This window comes from Pseudoliparis swirei, chromosome 10 (assembly GCF_029220125.1).
Source record: "Pseudoliparis swirei isolate HS2019 ecotype Mariana Trench chromosome 10, NWPU_hadal_v1, whole genome shotgun sequence".
NCBI classification, from domain to species: Eukaryota; Metazoa; Chordata; class Actinopteri; order Perciformes; family Liparidae; genus Pseudoliparis; species Pseudoliparis swirei.
In genome coordinates, this window is record NC_079397.1 from 18,047,700 (window position 1) to 18,060,315 (window position 12,616).

A 12,616-nucleotide genomic window follows, 5' to 3' on the forward strand; every position below is an offset into this window, starting at 1 on the left:
GAAGCCACACAGCATCTGCCGTCACAGGCCATCCCATAATACTCCCGTGATAATGAGATGCAGGGTAAACTATCCTGTAACTTTGAATGACATTAAAATGTTGCTTAATCTGTTTAAATGGTTGTTATCACAATGTTACTATTCGGTACTATACTTCTATTCTATATTTTCATATGCTGTAATATACTATTCTATTCCATGCTGTTCTATATTGTATATAATATTGTATTTGCCTTGTGTATATATTTTGTATATATTTTGTTTCCTCTGTATATTTAGTATTTTAGTATTGGTATTTAGTATTGTTATTGTGTTTTATTTTTATCTTTTATTAAAGCTCTAATGTGCACCCGCTGCTGTGATCCTGAATAAAGGAATATCTAATCTAATCTAATCCATACTAATCTTCTTACATTATTCTATGCTATACTATTCTATTTTATTCTAGATTACACTTTATTCTAGAATATATGCTATGCTATAATAAACTATATACATTTATTTATAGACTATACTATTCTATTCCAGATTATACTATGCTCTACTTTACCATTATGCTATTCCCTACTGACTGGACTATTGGCTTTATTATTCCATTACTTTCAGTATAGGATGCTATGTTTTACTTTACTACTGTACACCATCCTATTCTAGGCTATAGCATTTGGTTGTTTCATATACAGTTTACCATAATATACCATAATATACTCTACGATGACATGAACAAGCAGCTGTACGTGTCCATATGTGTTTGTTGAACATCTCAACGACACGACTATCTGCCACAACAGCCTCCACCTTTCTACGAAGGCTTATCTACAAGTTCTCCGGGTATGGCTGATTGTTGGTTTGGTTCCCAGCTGCATGGCGTTCAGCTTCATCCCGTAGATGTGATGCGGTGGGTCAGGGCTCTGGGATAACTGTTGATGAAACTTGCTTAAAGCAACAGGAACGTGTTTCCCCAAACTGTTGCTGTAAAGTGGAAACACGCAATTCACACATTTCCTTACATTGGAAAAATAATCTAAATACTCATTCCCATCCCAAAAGCAATATGTGGACGAGGGTGTCACGTGACCTTTGTCCCAGTTGTTTATCAAAAACACGGAATGTATCAGATAAGAAACGCACGACAAACAGAGCTATCAGAACTGAAGGTGTTTTTATTCTGATGAAGACTTGCCGAGTCATGTCCGTTGATGATGAAGGAGAAAATTATCTGAATCATTTGGAAACTGACGGTTGACGTTAAGTTTAGTGATTTTAAACTCACGGCTACCGTTGAATCACATGCCACCGCGTAACACACACACACACACACACGGTATACGTATACATTCATATTTGCAGTTTGCTATTCAAATCCACCCCATATACAACACCCACATAAACACAGGGCACGTTAACATTCAGAGCTCTAAGACTGAGACCGGCAGGGTTCAGACACCTGGACTGTGAACAGGGAGGAAACAGGGAGGAAACAGGGAGGAAACAGGGAGGAGTGGGTTTCCTTTCTTGTGTTCTTCAAAAATTACATTTTAGTTGTAGGCCTCTCATGTTTCTTCTAGGTAGACATCATCTCATTGGTGTGGTTGGACTAGAGTGGGACAAGCCATAGAACCAGTTTAACTTGCATGAAGGAACACACAAAATGTATAAAATACAATTGACCTTATAACCTCGCTGGCTAACAATGCTAGCTAGCCTGTCTAGCTAGCCTGTCTAGCTAGACAGGCTAGCTAGGGTTTCTTCCTATTCCTCAGTTCATCTCATATCTGCTGTGAAATAAAACCTCAGATGGGCTTCATTGCCAACCATTTGCATCTTAAACGCCATCCAGTAGTTACACTAGTATGCTAGTAGGCCTACTTTAGCTAATTAAGTTAGCCTTCAATCAAAGCTAGCATGTAGCTCGTTAGCTAACCTGAAGAGCTACTTGTGCTACTTGGCATTCGAGGGTCCGGTTCTAGAAAACTTCTATCTGCTTTACACCTGCTATCCAACTTGTATCCAGACAGTAGGCCGATACAGATTAAGTGTGAGAATGCATTTGCAGCAGTTAAATATCAATTGTATTTATATTTCGTGACTCATGAGCCTTTTAGCTTCTGTGTTTATCTTTTAGCTTCTATGTTTATCTTTTAGCTTCTATGTTTATCTTTTAGCTTCTGTGTTTATCTCCCAAAATGTCCACCAGCATCAGTAAACAAACTCTTTACTTTACTTCAAGTTTAAGATGCTCAGGTAGTTATCTGAGAACTCTGGATGCAATAAACACACTGTATTTGTTCATATATTTGGAGGCCTATGTCCTGACTGTCTAACATCAGCGTTGACCTCTTTGACCTCTTCACATGGTCCCTGACATTCAGCATTCATCTGGAAACCTGTTGGCTCTGCACACGGTGGGGGAACACAAGTATTTCTCCCTCAGCAAAATGTTGGTCGAACTAAAACTCCAGTCTGCTGCAAGATGAGTGACACAAAGTCGGTGAGGGAGGCAGCCGTTCCCTGCGGAACATCTGAAGATGCATTGAGCTCATGCAGCTTTTACAAACACGACATGTAAAGGTGTCCACGTGTTGCAATAAGCTATGAAGTTCAGTGTTACTGAAATACCCACAAGTGAGGTACAGAACATCCCCAGTGCTTTAATACGATGGTCACTAATGAATGCACACACACCATTTTCATTATTAACACTCAAGCAGCACAAAAACAAAAAAGAAGATGAGGAAAGTAGGATTCATGGGAGTGTTTCACCAGTCAGGACTTCCATGGAGCTTCTACCAGCTGACAAAACGCCTGTAAACTCGTTTTACTGTAAACACAAACCGGAGCTTCAAAAGACACGACATGACGGACACCTGATGGAGCGCAGCCGACGCCAACAGGTGACACGCTATCAGCCATCGGAGGAAACTTCATCTGAAGCGAGGTCGCTCTGTGAACACAGACCTGCCACGCCGCTCCGGTTTCGGCACGTATTAACGACGATAATCCGCACCACAGTCGGTGTTTACTACTCTGTAAACGGAAGAGGATGAAGAACAGTCGCTTCTCTTTGCTCTGGTATCATTGTTTTTTTTAACTCCACTTTAATTATAAAGAACATTTTAAAAGTCGGGCACATCTCTTGGTAATGCCTCTCTGACCCTCGGGCTGCTTCACAGCAGTCTGGCATATGCAATAAGCAGTCGTCATTGTTATATAATACGATACCGGTAATATTTTTGTAATAATAAAATGCACAGAAATCATGCAGAATGCAAGCTGAATTCTGAGCCTTTGAACACGGACTCCAGACACGAAAGCTCTGACTGCTTATGGCATCTGTCATGACGAGGGACCAGATGTCGTTGCTTTGGAAATACTAGTGTGCTTTTTTTTTTACCCTTCCTTCGATACCTTTTCTATTATTCTGTAAACACAGTTCAGTTCCGTGAAGTTGCTTCCCCGTATGAGTCATCAGGCCCTCTGCGATCTGATCCTCACTGAGCGGGTGAACATAAGAGGAAGCAACTCTCCGGACTGAAGAGCTCCTTCTATCGGATTAAAACAATTCTCCCTGTAAATTGCCCCGTGTGTGCATCCGATCCACGGGACGCCGTCCGGCCCCCCCGCTCAAATACACCCAGGACAGGCAACCGATCCCAGCCACGCCGAGCGGAGGGAACGCAGACTTCTCTTCCTCCACCTCCGATCATTGAGTCCTTGGTCCTTGAGCAGGGCGGGGGGGCGGAGCCGAAAGAGGCTTACGGCTCCGCCTGAAGGCTGTCGGTCTTGCTGCCGGATGCTTTGACGCAGGTCACCTCTTCAAATACCAACTCTAAGCACACACACACACACACACACGAGAGAGACATAAAGCCAAAGGAAACATGTGAGGAGTGCTGTTTACGATTTGTTTAAAGAGGTGGTGATGAATACTTTAAACCCACCGAAGGTGGAAAACACAGGATACGTTCATATATAAACCAAGAGTCTTCTGCTGCAGGCTTTGGTTTGGGGCCTCATAGTTATGCCTGTTAACACACGGATGCATGGCATGACTCGCCTCCGCTCTGAGCCATTTCACAAGCCGTAAAAACTCCCTTCTCAAATGAAACGTAATCATATTCATGATGTAAGAAGCTGGCATCTTTAAATAAATCAGTAAAATGTAACTTTGGTGGTGGAGTTCTTGCAACAGCATGGAAAGCTCTGCGGCTCGAAGCTCTCCTTGGGTCTGTGGCGTCGAGTTGCGCCACTTCCTCTTTCTGCTAATCAAAAACTGCCCTTCTAAAGTTGTTCATCAAGCAAAGTGAGTGCTCTAGTTTAAAATAAATACAGAACCAGATCATATATGTTCATTTTAAAATGGCAATTATCAGCTGGAAACAGGGAAACACTATCACTCCCGACTCGAGGCGCTTGCTTAGTGCCACTAAACCTCCAACTACGATGTTCTGGTCCCACTCTAATGCCAGTTTTGGACCATGGTGGGGATGGCGTGTAAGTTTCCACTCATGTTCCAAATCACATATCACCTTTCCATTCTTCTAGAGTTCGGTCTTTGCTCTCCAGCGTCTGGTCGTAAGGCGGGGCCTCCGGCTCGTCGTCTGGATCGTGGTACTGTGAGAAGTAAGAGTGGGAAAGGGCCTCGCTGGCCGAGATCCTCCCATCACAGTCCAGAACCAGCATGCGCTTTAGGAGATCGACAGCTAGCACAGACAGAAACACGCGGAGAAAACCCGGAGAACGGAATTACTCATTCGCGATATGCAGAGAAACACTTGAGCCTCTTAAAGCCGTTTGATTGAATTTAAGAAATGGATGACCCAACCTGCGTCACTCACCCAGTGGGTTTGCTCCTCTGAAGATCTTCTCCAGGTCCTGCTGGGGCATGAAGGGAAGAGATTGGATGTACTTCTGTGCCTGCAAATAGAGACCATGGTTCAACCCTCGTGACCATGTGGAGGATGTGTTGGTGATCCATCACCCCAACACTCACTGACGACTCAATCATCCGCCTGATCAATGGAGACTCATCCATCAGAGCACGTTGGAGGCAATAGTACAACAGATGTATTGTTCCCATCCACACAGAACAATCATGGTTCTTAAATGGTTCTTTAAAAGGCTTTGTGGTTCTGCGAAGAACCATCACCTACTGAAGAACCATTGTTTCATTTGAGGCCCCTTTCTAGGTTCTTTTAAGAACTCTTTAAGGACATGGTTCTTTAGAGAACCCTGGTTTGAAAGGTTCTTTGTGGAACCAGAAATGGTTCCTTAAAGAAGCATTTGTTGAAGGTTCTTTGAGACGCCTTTATAGGTTATTTGAAGAACTCTTTAAGTAAATGGTTCTTTAGAGAACCCTGGATTGAAAGGTCCTTTGTGGAACCATAAATGGTTCTTCTATAGCATCTGAATAATCATTTTCGGTTCCAGATGGCACCTTCATGTTTCTATTCCATCTTTCTTTCCGTCTCTCACATGTTCAGAGCAGATCTTCTTCAACAGGTCGGGTGTCGGAGTCCCAACCACCTCCATGATTCTCTTCAGCTGGTCGATATCTTAGCGCAGGAGAAGTTAAGGGCGGTCAGGACTCGACCCGTCGTCTTATCTTAGGGCAGGAACTCTACTTTCAGAGAGTTCTAGAAGGCGTCTCACATCCCACAAAGATCAGTAAATCAGACGTGTTCTCGCTCCGCTCTCAGACACCGAATACAACAACCGAGATAATTCAGCCTTTTGTGATCGCTCCCATTCATCCTCACTTCTCCCTGTTGACACGCCTCCCCTTCAGAAAGACTCAGGATTGTAATGCAAATCCACGAGAGGTCCGCGTCCACAGGGCCCGTTAAAGAGGGGATGGAAGGTTGACGCTCAGAGGGGGGAACGAGCCGCGGGTCTTACGCCACGCTGATGAAGGATACAGTCGGTGCCAGGAAAAAGGACTTTTCCCTTCAGCAGCTCTCCCATAATGCATCCCACTGACCAAATATCCACTGGAACAGAAACACCAACCATTTAATCCTTTCATTGAGCTTGCGTTTGAGAATGAAAGCGTATTAAACGTCTATAGCTTGGTGGCATTTTACCATTCTGATTGTAGTGCATCCAGTTCAGCATGATCTCCGGCGCTCGATACCAGCGAGTCGCCACATACCCGGTCATCTCGTCGTCCGCCTGTCTGGCCAATCCAAAATCAAGGATCTGCGGGACAGGAAGGCCATTTTTTAGCAGAGTTCAAAGGTCGGGGGTGAAGGATTCGCAGGTTTCAGTCTCACCCTCAGCTCGCAGTCCTCATTTACTGCCACGTTACTGGGCTTGAGGTCCTGGGAAAGAGAGCAGAGCAACAAAAGAACAGAAACATGATGACAATGAGAGAGGGATGGCTATTCAGAGAAAATCAGCATAAACTACTCAACGTCTGACTGGATTCCATGTTTGTCCATTTTAACTACATTTAGGTAAAATGAGTGCACTCATACAAATTCATTTTCAGAAGGTCAAACAAAAATACAGCGATTAGTTAATTAAATGAAAATAGTATGCATAATGTATTTCGAGTCATGTATGCGAGTGATTTTTCTCCTTGGGTCTGAATATTAATGAATATATATTGACTCCCTCTGTCCAGGCGACTGGATTCCACCAACTTTACCAACCAAGAACCATGAGAGACACACTTTTTAAAGTTTGAATGTCACAACCTCACCTTTGGATTTACAAATCAAACACAGTTGTTTATCATTCAGATTTTATTAAAGGATACACTATTCTCTTTCAACATGCACGGTTTAACCCATTCACAAGCTTTCTGTGCTGCCAGACCTACGTCACTTAATATCTCAGGCAGATCACAGAGTTTTCCACCAAAAATACCAAAACATCAGGCTGAACCGTGTGGAAATGTTTAGAATATCTAGAATATTTCCAATGTTTCCGCCGTCTAGAACTAGCAGTACTGAGCTTGAGTGTAAACTCAAGTAAGAGTTGGAACGAGGAGGGGGGATACAAGGGAAAAGCTCCATGTTGATTCTTTTCTTTTTCTTTAACCAGGCAAATGCTGTTCTTTCTTTCTTCTTTTAAACATGACTGGGAAAAACGACCAGAAGGGCAAAGAGAAGACACTCACTCTGTGAATCAATCCTGCTGAATGGATGTACTGTTGGACAGGCGGAGGAGGGGTGGAGAGAGGGACATAAAGAGAGACAGGGGTCAACAGTGCAGGTCACCAGACCAGCCACAGACTAAAGGGACCCTGCTTCTCCCCATCGTCACCATGAAGGCCGCCGGCTGCTGGGTGGATTCAGTGTGAACATGCAGAACCACAGACAATAACACAACTCAGTTTAAAGAGAGCGAGTGTTGGTGCAGCGTAGACTGTGGCGTCCACATGGTGACAGAGAGGCTGCTGACGGCGGCATTCACTTCCACCATGTTGTACCACAGAGTCGCCACGGGAGAGATATGAACACTGGAGCGCAACTAATCTAAAAACAATCTAAAAACTATGATTTAATATAGAGCCTGGAACACGTGGACATTGTTGTGATTTAAAGCGTTTGAAAACCAGTAAGCAAGGGAGCAAAGACGTCTCGAGGGTGAGCTCAACATTATGGATCATTATTCACATAGTTAGCTCAAAGTAATGGATCATTGTTCACATAGTTAGTTTAAAGTAATGGATCATTATTCACATAGTTAGTTTAAAGTAATGGATCATTACTCAAATAGTTAGTTTAAAGTAATGGATCATTACTCAAATAGTTAGTTTAAAGTTAAGGATCATTACTCAAATAGTTACTTTAAAGTTAAGGATCATTGTTGAACTAGTTAGTTTAAAGTAATGGATCATTGTTCACATAGTTAGTTTAAAGTAATGGATCATTGTTCACATAGTTAGTTTAAAGTGATGGATCATTATTCACATAGTTAGTTTAAAGTTAAGGATCATTACTCAAATAGTTAGTTTAAAGTTAAGGATCATTGTTGAACTAGTTAGTTTAAAGTAATGGATCATTGTTCACATAGTTAGTTTAAAGTAAAGGATCATTGTTCACATAGTTAGTTTAAAGTTAAGGATTATTACTCAAATAGTTAGTTTAAAGTTAAGGATCATTGTTGAACTAGTTAGTTTAAAGTAATGGATCATTGTTCACATAGTTAGTTTAAAGTTAAGGATCATTACTCAAATAGTTAGTTTAAAGTTAAGGATCATTGTTGAACTAGTTAGTTTAAAGTAATGGATCATTGTTCACATAGTTAGTTTAAAGTAATGGATCATTATTCACATAGTTAGTTTAAAGTTAAGGATCATAACTCAAATAGTTAGTTTAAAGTTAAGGATCATTGTTGAACTAGTTAGTTTAAAGTAATGGATCATTGTTCACATAGTTAGTTTAAAGTGATGGATCATTGTTCACATAGTTAGTTTAAAGTTAAGGATCATTACTCAAATAGTTAGTTTAAAGTTAAGGATCATTGTTGAACTAGTTAGTTTAAAGTAATGGATCATTGTTCACATAGTTAGTTTAAAGTTAAGGATCATTGTTCACATAGTTAGCTCAAAGTTAAGGATCATTGTTCACATAGTTAGTTTAAAGTTAAGGATCATTGTTCACATAGTTAGCTCAAAGTTAAGGATCATTGTTCACATAGTTAGCTCAAAGTAATGGATCATCGTGAGGCTGCAATTTACCTTGAGGCCGCGTAGAAGCTGGTAAATCAGGAACTGCACGTGCTCGTCTGACAGCCGCTGAAATTTCACGATGTTGTTGAGGTCCGCGCCCATCAGGTTGGTCACCAGGTAGCTGGAGAGCAGAAGAGAGAGAGCACATGGTGATGCTGCCATGGCAACCGGAAGACGGGCCTACGAACCCCCCGGGTTCGCCGCCCCGCCGAAGCCCCGCCCTCTCATCACGGAGATGCTTTGCTGGTGGGGGGGCGGCTGTGTGACTTACAGCTCGTTGAAGTCCTCGAGCGCCGCGGCGGGCGTGAAGACGTCCAGCAGGCCGATGACCTGCGGAGACGGAGACAGAGCCGATGAGCGACGCAGAGCGGCGGCCTCCGGACGTTCACGAGGAGCGGCGACTGACGTTCTCGTGCTTCATGTGCTTCAGCAGCCGCAGCTCCCGGTAGGACCGGCGGCTGTGGATCAGGGACTGGAACGGCCGGGACAGCTTCTTCACCGCCACCTTCTGCCGCGAGACCACGTCGTACGCCGAGCTGGACCAGAGGACGGGGAGACGGGGAGACGGGGAGAGGCGGGCGTTAGGGCGCGAGGATGAAGCTCAGGGCTCGTTTCTTGGAGTCTTACTTAGATTTAGTACATTCATTAAGAACCGTTTCTCCTTTCCTGTCATCTCAAGTCAAACGGATGCTTTCAAATGACAGATTATATCGTCACCTTCCTAAAATAATGGCATACATCATTTCTACAGGTTTTTCAGAAAATACAAAAAACTTGACCACTTGTTGATCTACAGTATATGTGATATTGTAGGGGACTGAGGACAAATTCACGAGGGCCCTTTAAGGGAAGGGGCGTAACCCTGGTGACGGGGGTGTGAAAGAGCACCAGGAAGTAAAGGTGAGAAAGAGAAATAAACGGCCACAGGTGACGGCCAAAAGGAAACGCCAGACTCTTCTTTCTCTCTTTACCTACAATATTGTGATATATATTAATACGGGGGTAGAATCACAGGATGTGCTCAACTGAGGATGCAGACGCCGTTCCCCAGAGGGGGCCAGGATCACGAGGAGAGCATTCAGGCAACAATATCATTTTTGTCAAAAAAGCCGTTATTTTAGGAAGGTTCAGTTTATTTTGTAGAGCCCATTCTCACAAATTAGAAATAAGCCTCAGAGGGTTTAACAATCTGTACACATATACAACCCTGACCTTTTACCTCACATCAGATCAGGAACAACTCCCAAAAAAACTTTCACAGGAAGAGAAAGGGAAGAAAGGAGACGGAATGTGAGTTAGAAGTGATTTTGCTTCTTTTGGCCAGTTGGTCTCCAGTATTTATTCCCTATTATTCCCCAAATACCGGCTTGTTCTTCAACCCTGGAGTCAGCTGATGATCCTGAGAGTTTATATGTCAGTGATGACAGACTGAGGTGAGCAGACAGCTGAGAGAGGGTTTGATTTGATCCGGCTCTTTTGAAATGTAAAAGTTGAGCGCTCGGCCTCGCCGCCGCTTCTGATGCCGACGCCTTTTCAGCGCCGCCCGTCTCTTCAACACTCAGCCGTACAATAACGCAGCCGGCAGAGAGGCAGGAAGGAAGCGGGGAGATCATGTGAAACACTGCGCAACACCGCAGAAACACAGAAGAAGTGAAACCCCGACGGGAAGTGGACCGAGGAGACATCGAAGAGGAGAGTCATCCTGTGTGGGGGGGCACTGACTCAATGGTCTCTCTCCCTCTCTCTCTCTCTCTCTGTCTCTCCATCTCCTCCCTCCTCAAACCTCTATTCTTAGGAAAACATTAACTGCTCAAAGGGCTTTACAGTCGGTAACATACGACATCCCTGACCTTTGACCTCTCACATCGGATCAGGAACAACTCCCAAAAAACAGAAAAGCTCTCAAAAAACATAAAGAATCCCAGAAAAAACTGAAAATGACGAAACCAGCCCTTCCACTTCAGGCCCATCTGCCTGTGTGAGGTCAAAGGTCGTGAGCTGTGCTGTTGGAGCCCGCCCCCACACCAGGTCCTAACTCAACCGTCTCCCTTGTTCCACAGCTTCATGATCTTCATGGAAATACTTGCTTCCTCAGACCCCCCTCGTCTTCACTCCGCTGTGGGGGAGCGGTTTCGGCCTCTCGGGCGTCCGAGAAGCCGAACACCCGAACCTTCAACTTCTGTTCTCCCTGAACTTCGTAATCTTCGTGATGGACACGGCGCCCATGATGCGTGTCTCCTGTGGCCCCGCCTCCCCACGGTGACTTACGATGCCCGGCTCCCCGGCTCTGTGACATGAACCAGGCCTCCTCCTGCGAGCCTCGCTTAGCTCCCTCCTCCCTCTCCTCTCCTCCCTCTCCTCTCCTCTCTCCTCTCTCCTCCCTCCTCCCTCTCCTCTCCTCTCTCTCTCCTCCCTCCTCCCTCTCCTCCTCTCCTCCTCCTCCCTCTCCTCTCTCCCTCTCCTCCTCCTCCTCCTCTCCTCCTCCCCTCCTCCTCTCCTCCTCCCTCCTCCCTCTCCTCTCCTCTCCTCTCCTCCCCTCCCTCCTCCTCTCTCCTCCTCTCCTCCCTCCTCCTCTCCTCCCTCCTCCTCTCCTCTCCTCCTCTCCTCCCTCCTCCTCTCTCCTCCCCCTCCTCCTCCTCTCCTCTCCTCCCTCCTCTCTCCTCCTCTCCTCCTCTCCTCCTCCTCTCTCCTCCTCCTCTCCTCTCTCCTCTCTCCTCCTCTCCTCCTTTCTCCTCCTCTCTCCTCCTCCTCTCTCCTCTCCTCCTTCCTGCTCCTCCTCCTCCTCTCTCCTCTCCTCTCTCCTCCTCCTCCTCCCTCCTCTCCTCTCCTCTCCTCTCTCCTCCCTCCTCCCTCCTCCTCTCCTCTCTCCTCTCCTCCCTCCTCCTCCTCCTCCCCCTCCTCCTCCTCTCCTCCTCCTCTCCCTCTCCTCCTCCTCCTCCTCTCTCCTCCTCCCTCTCCTCTTCCTCTCTCTCTTACTCCTTCTCCTCCCTCCCTCTCCTACTCCTCTCTCTTTTACTCCTTCTCCTCCTCCTCTCTCCTCCTCCTCCTCCTCTCTCTCCTCCTCCTCCTCCTCTCCTCCTCTCCTCTCCTCTCCTCCTCCTCGCTCCTCTCCTCTCTCCTCTCCTCCTCCTCCTCCCTCCTCCCCCCTCCTCCCTCTCCTCTCCTCCTCCTCTCTCCTCCTCCTCCTCTTTCCTCCTCCTCCTCCTCCTCCTCCTCTCCTCTCCTCTCTCCTCCCTCCTCCCTCTCCTCCTCCTCCTCTCTTCTCTCTCCTCCCTCCTCCTCTCTCCCCTCTCCTCCTCTCCTCCCTCCTCCTCTCCTCTCTCCTCTCCTCCCTCCTCCTCTCTCCTCTCTCTCTCCTCTCCTCTCCTCCTCCTCCTCTCTCCTCTCCTCCTCTCCTCCTCTGCTCCCCTCTCCTCTCTCTCCTCTCTCCTCCCTCCTCCCTCCTCCCTCTCCTCTCCTCTCTCCCCTCTCTCTCCTCCCTCCTCCCTCTCCTCTCCTCCCTCTCCTCCCTCCTCCCTCCTCCCTCCTCCCTCCCCGCCGTCGGCCGTACGTGGGTCTGATTTCACTGCATCGATTTCACTCGCCTTCCTTTTGTCTGTCTTTTGTTTTTTCTATCCGAGCTCTTAACGCACTGACAGCTTCACGAAGGAAGAGGGGGAGCGGCCGCTGACGTCCAATGTGAACGTGTTCTGGTGTTATCGGTTGATGCGACTTCTTCTGTTGAAATCAAGAGTTCAAGGATGCATCTATTTAAATGGGGGGTTTGAATCTGGGGAGGAAATCATAATTTATTCTCCACACATTATTGTCCAGCGGGTTTGTTTACATCCTGGACGCATCACTCATTCCTCCAGGAGACGAGAAACATCTCACGTGTCCGGACGCTTCATATTGAGCTGTACGGGCCGGCAGCCGTTAGCTTAGCTTAGCATAAAG

At 46.0% G+C, this 12,616-nt stretch overlaps 1 protein-coding gene across 3 annotated transcripts in view; it reads right to left on the reverse strand.

The window, feature by feature from the left end:
- Positions 1-1,143: 1,143 nt before the first annotated feature.
- mapk11 (mitogen-activated protein kinase 11) overlaps positions 1,144-12,616 on the reverse strand; it is a 14,498-nt gene continuing 3,025 nt past the window's right edge. Inside the window, exons 2-12 of one of the 3 annotated variants that reach the window (XM_056424309.1) lie at positions 9,087-9,216; positions 8,952-9,010; positions 8,690-8,801; positions 7,124-7,153; positions 6,273-6,320; positions 6,084-6,198; positions 5,919-5,990; positions 5,476-5,555; positions 4,839-4,917; positions 4,530-4,703; positions 1,144-3,829 (exon numbers count right to left, since the gene is read on the reverse strand). In XM_056424309.1, coding sequence (XP_056280284.1) covers positions 3,756-3,829; positions 4,530-4,703; positions 4,839-4,917; positions 5,476-5,555; positions 5,919-5,990; positions 6,084-6,198; positions 6,273-6,320; positions 7,124-7,153; positions 8,690-8,801; positions 8,952-9,010; positions 9,087-9,216 — 973 coding nt within the window. In that variant the 3' untranslated portion in view covers positions 1,144-3,755. Of the gene's footprint in view, positions 4,256-4,529; positions 4,704-4,833; positions 4,918-5,437; positions 5,556-5,918; positions 5,991-6,083; positions 6,199-6,272; positions 6,321-7,123; positions 7,154-8,689; positions 8,802-8,951; positions 9,011-9,086; positions 9,217-12,616 lie in introns of those variants that run through there. The other 2 variants (XM_056424311.1, XM_056424310.1) reach the window with 2 other exon arrangements.